Raw genomic sequence first — 8,155 nt, 5'->3', positions numbered from 1 at the left:
CCAGACAGGAACACCATATTTTCATTATTTTTGGTGTGTAGGTAGCTGAGAGAGAGATGTACATAATTAAATGTAAATTATGCAAATGAGGACTTAATTTGCATAATTAATGAGGAAATTCTATAATTACAGTGTTTTACATTATACTACATGTATGTAACCTATGGCAGGCGGAACTTCAACAGATACTAATTATGCAAATGATGACCTAATTTGCATAATTAATGTGAAAATTCTATGATTTCGTAATGGTGAATGATGAGAATGTCATACTTGGGACATCTGTAAGTTAATCAAAAGTTAACATACATCACGATGCATATATCATGTTAATGCAGAGGTCATTTGAACAATTAAAGAAGAAATTTACATTTACATATCAAGATCATATTTCATGGAGGTATGAGATCTCGGAATTCTAGTTACATGTATATAATTGGTTTCCTCATATTTCTTTTAATCGTCTTTTGTTAGTAGTAACTGTACAGGGCACAAAGTATGGCATCTACTGGTACCGTACACAACTAAAACATTTTAAAGTTATAATGCTAACCTAAGTAGTGTATAGTACTATGTGATGGGGGTGAGATTTTATATACATTGGAGGAATTGTGTCCAACAACAAAAAACAACAACAACAACAACAGCAGCAGCAGCAGCAACAACAACAACAACAACAACAAAACATATAGGAAAACTCTCAGTTGATGCCCTCAGAAGTGACGTGTGGACGTACCGTACATCGGCGGCTGAACGTCCCGGATGTATTCGAACGACACAAAGATGGCGACGCAGAGCGGGTGCATGCCTGCCGAGTCACACACGGCTGTACACGACCGTTCTGTCGTCAGGATGCTTCTCGCCTGGAAAAAAAACATGGACGCAGAACGTGAACAAGAGAGTGACACACAGCGAGGATCTGTTACGTACATAATCACTGTGGACTGAGCTAGAACGTCAGGAGAGTTACGGTGCGCTGGATCGTCACATGCGGTATCATTAATATGAACGCCAAAGCAACGTAGCGTTTGCAAAAATCATCTATCAAATCTATGAACTTGATGATGATGATGATGATATTGAAAAAATATCTAGTCCCATGGAACAAACTTAAGGTACATTTCATAATCTAATAGAAGCCCCAAGAAAACTGTGCGAAGGGAATTTAGCTGGATTATTATCTTAGCAAAACCACCCACGGTATTTTACCGAAGACTCAATACCATTAGTTTATAGTTTACTGCAATCCTATTTCATTTCTATCACTCCCTTGGGACTATGATTTCAATTGAGATAGAAAATTGCGACGAAAGCTGTTATAAAGATTAGCGGTTCTAGACGTCCTACATAATCTTAGAACGTACCAAAAGGAGATTTGATGGTCTAGCTGCACTACAATATGAGATGAAGCGGTCACGACTGCATTCATGAAATATGGATGGAGTAGTTTGATGTACAGAAGGCTAGGCCATCTGAACAAATACGTCGTTACTTTAGATTTACTTTCATATAGTCAAGTCACGAGGCTGAAAATAGTCAAACGTGATAGGTTTTATTCAATGAACAAAGACGTTTGGACAAAAAAACAAACACTCTTCTGAGGTTAGGGATCATCGAGTCTTGACGTCACAGTAGGCATGGCATCCGTTTAATTAACTGACGTAAATAACGTTCTTTCGAAGAGCAAACAATGCATGATTATCGTGTACATACAATTGGAAGATATTAATGTCCATTTACATCAAAAGAATTTTTTTAACAGCCGAGATGCCAGGTTCCGAATTGGCTGCCATGCTTACCGTGACGTCACTGGCAGCATTTAATTGCCTTAAATGGCTCATATATCAAGAATTCTAATTCATCGCCATATTTCAGATCGATGAGCTTAATCGAGCAAGTAAAAGAAAGCAAAGGATTTAAGATAGAAGAGATCACGCAGAAACACTTTGTAATGCATGTGAGATATCAAGGTAAAAGTTAGCACAAGTTAGTAGAAAATAGTACCTTTTTGTACCAGCCCCTGGTCATATCGTTCACCTCAGGTAGGATCCCTCCCCTGTCCATAGACAGGAAGATGTGACAGAGCCGTCTGTTGTCCAGGACGAGAATGTAGCTGTCCAACGTTAACATCTCCAGCATCTGCGCGTCCTCGGTCTCTCCCGAGGCGGCGTAACACAGGTCTTTGGACACTTCATAAAAGAACCTGCAGAGACCGGACGTTCTGTCCCCCGTGCGGTAGGGCCGGTCACACACGTCTAACTTGTCACTGTTGTAGAACGTCCGGGGAGGGAAGTTACACCCGTTATCTATCCAGTATGACACGACTTCATCTTTGATGTTACTTCCCTCTGACAAGGCCGAGCTTTGGCCAACAAGACTGACCGAGGCTATCAGCGCAAAGATCGCGAGGTTATTTTTTGTAAACAGCGCCATTGCTCGAAAGCTACACGTATACGGTTGGATGCAGAACAAGAATCAAGCGATGGTATTACTTTACATCTAAAAGCTACTCGCCTCTGCTAGCGACATCCCTGACACACCAACCTCATCTTCCAAGTAAAAAATCAGTGAAGGCTGACGGAGTCGTCACCTCTGACCCGGATTTCCCATGTTTTCTGGCACTTTTACAGCCTTTTGAGCACACAAGTGGCCTCTTCTCATCATTGTTGCCACAGACTTTCAATAACAAAGGCGACTTCATTCCAGACGACATTTTTCAAATAGGAAATATTTAAGAAAGCTATGATTTTATAATTACACTTAGTACACAAAATAGGGAAAAACACATGTTGGAATAAATGTTAGATTCCATCCTTTATAAGTAGTCATCGGATTTAGGAATGGCGTAAGCAATTTGTGTCATAAATGACCCCTTGTTCTTAAATGGCATCTTCCATGTTTGACCGCGAAGCAACAACTGACTAGCCTGTACCAATACAACAAAGGGGTATCCAAGGAGGTCTCTTTCTGTGAGAAATGCTCGAGATTGCCTACTTCGGGTCACACCTGACTGACACATGAACTTTTTAATGTTTCTTCAAAGAGACTTGGTGAATACAGGTCAGGTTCGATCCCAGCTGACATGGTGCGTAGAGTGGGGCAAGTCGCCATCTTACACTTGGCATTGGCGACCTTATGCATCAGCAGACAGACGGCAAATAGTGCAAACTTGTTCTAGCTTTGTGCGGATTTGAGAAATGGGCCGTTTCAAGTACGCTTCAAGAATTGCACTGTACAGTCAAGTTGTTAAAGACAGTGCCCTCATCCACAAAACTCTAACAGTCTTTCTTTCCCCTTGATACCGGGCTAAATAGTCTCATACACACAGAATGTGATATTTTCTTTCTTATTTTGCTTCTCTCGGTTTATCAGCTAACTGCTCGATTTCCGTTATTCAGTATTACTTTTGGAAAGTACGGAAAGGTTTCTACTGAAGAGCTGATGCTTTTGAAAGATAAAAGCATAAATCATTTGCTTTGAAAAAAAACCCACAGCTGCTCAATGCGGAGGACCATTTCAAAAAGGTTTTATCAATATCTACGTCCTCTTGTCTAAGAAATTTTATATGGTGAGAATAGACATGACGCTACAAGAAAGAATTTAACATCAAATCAGTCAGTTATCCATCTAAACTGGAATCATGTACGTTCAAGAAGATAGATATTGAAAATGGGGAAAAATGGCGACTATTGAACTTATGCTACAAACACACCTTAAAAAAACGACCACTCCTTTATAGTTCAAAAGAATTTTTCATCAAGGATTTCATATATTTGATGCGGGTACTGTAAGAAGCTGTCTCATGCGGGTAGTTAACGACGTTGGGGCCGTGTGACGCAAGCAATTATGTTTATGAGAGCTTCGACCAGTGTTCAAAGATACACACGCTAACAACATTGTACCCCACTAAAACGTTTTATTCACTAAATGTGACTGATGAAACGTTGCGCCACAGAAAAGAACAGATAGAAGGACAAAGGTGATGAAAAAGGTGACCAAACATTCCAACTGAGACTCTACATATTATTCAGCGTGCGGCGGGGGCACTGAAAAGCCATTCCGTAGCAACACAAAAGTACAGTACAAGTTTCATACAAGTTTCCCTTCATTCAGATTCAAACCAATACAAAAATCTTATGATATAATCTCTGCATTGGTGTATGCAAGTAATAACATGACACAAGTGTGCACAAACGCTACGATCAATCATGAAAACATCTTTCTAGTATTAGACTTAAACTTCCTTATCCTATAATACAAACAGTGAGGAAACGAACAAATAACTATTGAAGACTGACATTCTAAAGTCAAATTATTTACAAATACAGCATTCTGAAGAGGCAGGGGCAACAGATGCCACTGACGTTCTCCTCTGACAAGATGGCACTGATCAAGCAAATGGTAGTTTTAACGCCAAATGTTATGGCTTCTCTTTACTTCAGCACACCCATGAAAATGGCCAACTCTGCAACGAATATACAAGCTATATCAACCATTATAAGCTGTTTCAATGTCGCTGAAGCATCGGTATCAATGACGCAATAAAAGATACAAGAACAAACTATAAAGGTAACATTTGCAAAGCAAATGCATAATATTTACCTTTATATGGTCTAGCCCAACAAATGACTGATTTGTTTATTCTTATGTCACGTATGGTGACCAGCCCTTCCAACACTTGCTACCTCATGTAATCCAACACCATATGGTGTCTGCCGAAACACCAGTTACCATGGTGACAGCCGTCTGATGTAGGTCATTTATGTTTATGTTCATTAGGATCATTAGTAAAAAAAGCAGTTCCTTACTATCCTTCCTGGAGTCCTGAAGGTCACTGACCATTTCTGAATAAGAAGAAACAGAGCAAAAGCAATATGTTTCCCTTCTGCGAAGGTGAACATCTTGTCCTTGCATTTTCTATGTCTTGCTGTTCCTGTTTATGTCTCAAATGTATATATTGTCTTTCCGTTTGTTTATAAATGTTCTTTTGTAATATAAGTATTCTCACTTTTTCCCCAAAACTCATTGAACAAATGTGAAGGAAGAAAAGAGAAAAGAAATCTGTTCTTCGTCGTGTGTTCCTCAATAGTAAATGGGACAGGCTGATTGGGACAGTAAAATAGCAATGGATTTTTGAAAGTGTGTATTTCGGGAAGATTTTATTACTAGTATATTGTCTACGGCGATGCTGTTGTGATGCGCACGGCGACAGAGCGGAGTGTGCCGGGGGTGGTGCAGTTGAAGACCGATCTGTCCGTCATCTCGATGTGGGTCTGGTGTACGCCCAGCTTCCCGTCCGTGTTTCTGGACGATCCCGGCTTTCTGGGGTCCTCGTTCATCATGCGGCGGAAGTTCTTGTTGAAGTAGCCGTAGACGATGGGGTTCATGCAGCTGTTGAGGTAGGCCAGCCAGTGCGCCACAGGGGTAGACGTAGTCGTACAGGACCGTCCCGTGCCAGTTGCTCAGGTTCCCGAAGTCTCCGACGATGGTGACCACGTGGAGCGGCAGCCAGCTCACGGCGAACAGGATGACGACGATGAGCAGCATCTTGACGATCCAGATCATGCGGGAGTCCCTGTCGTTTGCCGCCGCCGCGCGTCTGCCAGAGCACCGCGGCGTGCCGCTCTCCGAGCTGTTGTCAGGCCAGAGCTTTTTGGAGATCTTGACGTACATGTAGCAGATGATGGTGAGAGGGGTGAAGAAGAGGGCCAGGAACAGGGCTATGGTGTAGACGCGGCGGTAGGTGAGACTGGGCCACTGCTCCTGACAGGCTAACACGGGCACGCCGGAGTACTCAACGGTTCTGGTCTCCAACACCACCGCCTGTTGTACCAACACAAAACACGGTTACGGTATAATAGGGTCGAGGGTCACAAAAATACCTACAACAGAAGGTTCTTCGGACTCAGCACTAATTATAAGTCATCACAAAACGTGTTTCAATATGCTTCCTGCACAGAAGACCAAATGTGCATTTTTGCTTCTGATTGTCGCAGCTGAGTGAAATCTAGAAAATATTACTTGGTTACCATCAACTGTTAATCTGTAACTGTTTTAAAAGAGTAATAAGTTTACTCACGCTCATGCTCATAGCACACAGAAAAGTGAAATAAATTCGCACCCGTGGGCTACTTGCAAGTGAATAAGTGATATCATACATACATAAAGTAAGTGAGTATAGATGTGAGGCAATTACACTACGTCGCTGGTCTAAAGTAATAAGCTCCCACATCTGCGTTACTAATGTGGGTTTTGATTTCTTCTTTGGAAGCAGAGGAAACTGAAAATTCCCAAGTTCATATTGATAGATGTGTGTGGATGACAGGTAGGAACAATTGTTTAGAAGTCGGACCTGTGGTATGGAGAGAGTAGCAGACAGTATCCAGATGAAGAGGACGATACCAGCCGCCTGTCTCCCGTCTATCGTGCTCTTAGGAACCCGCACAACGGCCACGTACCTTCAAATAAAAGCACAGTGTTACTTCAGCAACCCGAGTCGTGCCTCCTGTACGCACCATGTATCCCTGGGATCACATACAACAAGCCGGACACAAGCGATAACGTTTCACTCTTAAATCCACGTACATTACGAGGGGCAGTGGATTCCTTTACTATCCCCTGAGCTGTGTACTATAGCCAGGGTAGTATTAAGCCTTAATAGAAACTTAAAGGTCACTGAAATCAATAACTCGCCAACCGGCTAACACATAACCTCTTGCACCCCGAGTGCTGTAAATGACTGGACATAACAGTTGAAATGAGTTGTAGTTATACGTGGGAGCAGTGTATCATCTAACTTTTAAGATTCTTAACTTCTTTCCGAATGTAAGAGGATATTGAGTTCTTATATCCTAACTCAGGCGTATTACGTGCACTGAGATATATACATCAGATAACCCATAATAACCTGTCTGCTGCTATGGCAACCAGCGTGAAGACGGAGGCTGCTACAGACACCCCCTGCATGAAGGGGGACAGCTTGCAGACGACATCTCCAAAGATCCATTCTAAGACAAAGGAATAACAGAGAACACGATTAAAAGTTGCAGTTTCTTGATAAAATTTGTGTTATATAAAGACGATATTGTTTGGCAAGTTTCTAGCAAAATGAAAGGGGGTGCGTTTGAAATCATAGAGATATAGTCAACATTTAGTCTTTCGTGACAGACTCTAGAGAGTCAGTACGGAAGTATATTGTTATCGAATTTGTACCGTATGACTATCCATGATTGCCCTGAAGAAAAGTAATAAATTTGAACTACAGAGGAACTGCGGAGGGAACCAATAGGGAAATAAATGGTAGTTTTGAAATTCGCAATCGGTCTGGAAACTCAGTATCATCAAGTCAATGTCGACATCTGCGTATTTTTCTCAACCATTCGGATTGAATGAGATACCCATTACTGGAGGCACGGGAGGGATTGGACTGTTTTCTCATTCTTATCATACAAGGCAGCTTGGAGGGCCCAGTAATGCTTTCGTCCCGGTGAATCCACGGTGAATGTAACTCGTTTTACGGTTCCCATTCGGAGGGATTTTGCTTTATGTTCCCTGCCTGCTGCCAATAGGTCATTCAGATATGAGCCGTCCCAGTCCCAAACAGACGGGGATTTCACTTAACGTCCAATGAAATAAACGACTACATCCATTCACAAAAGCTGTAACATGACTGAGCATCTCCATTTTAGATGCTTTAATCCGTATGTAATGGCCATGGTGGTAGTAAAGAAACAACACCTAACGTTAAATAGCCATTGCATACAAAAGGCAAATGTGGTGGTCTCAGGAAATATACATCATGCTTGACGTTATTGAGTAGGTAACCACACTGATGAAAGAGACAGATTTACGTCAGCAAATTGAGTACGCGCTGTTGGTGTTATGCTACATCCCCGCCTTAAGTTTGAAATGCTTCCTTTTCACCATCACGAGTAGTACGAATCATCGTGCGGACACGGAGACAGCTTGGGTACTTGCAGTGGCTTTTGTGGACGTCATGCGTCAGTCATTTTCGATCAAGCAGTAGAGATCAACGTCGGTTTTGTCAACGTACAAAATGGTAAAAAGGATGCGCCTTTATGCGCCTTTTACTAGTCTCCTGTGCAGACTTTCTATCTTTTAGGGACCAGCGTTTGATTGGTACGGGGGGGGGGGC

At 42.0% G+C, this 8,155-nt stretch overlaps 1 protein-coding gene and 1 pseudogene across 1 annotated transcript in view; both read right to left on the bottom strand.

The window, feature by feature from the left end:
* The window catches only part of LOC109479158, an 8,615-nt gene extending 6,002 nt beyond the window's left edge, over nucleotides 1-2,613 (bottom strand). The window contains exons 1-2 of the mRNA XM_019781046.1: nucleotides 2,005-2,613; nucleotides 737-863 (exon numbers count right to left, since the gene is read on the bottom strand). Of these exons, the coding sequence (XP_019636605.1) occupies nucleotides 737-863; nucleotides 2,005-2,433 (556 nt within the window). The 5' untranslated portion in view covers nucleotides 2,434-2,613. The remainder of the gene's footprint in view (nucleotides 1-736; nucleotides 864-2,004) is intronic.
* Nucleotides 2,614-5,177: 2,564 nt separating this feature from the next.
* The window catches only part of LOC109478138, a 7,977-nt pseudogene continuing 4,999 nt past the window's right edge, over nucleotides 5,178-8,155 (bottom strand).

The sequence above is a fragment of the Branchiostoma belcheri genome, unplaced genomic scaffold, assembly GCF_001625305.1.
Source record: "Branchiostoma belcheri isolate BF01 breed outbred unplaced genomic scaffold, Haploidv18h27 scaffold106, whole genome shotgun sequence".
Classification (NCBI taxonomy): domain Eukaryota; kingdom Metazoa; phylum Chordata; class Leptocardii; order Amphioxiformes; family Branchiostomatidae; genus Branchiostoma; species Branchiostoma belcheri.
This window is presented reverse-complemented; position numbering and strand designations above follow the sequence as displayed.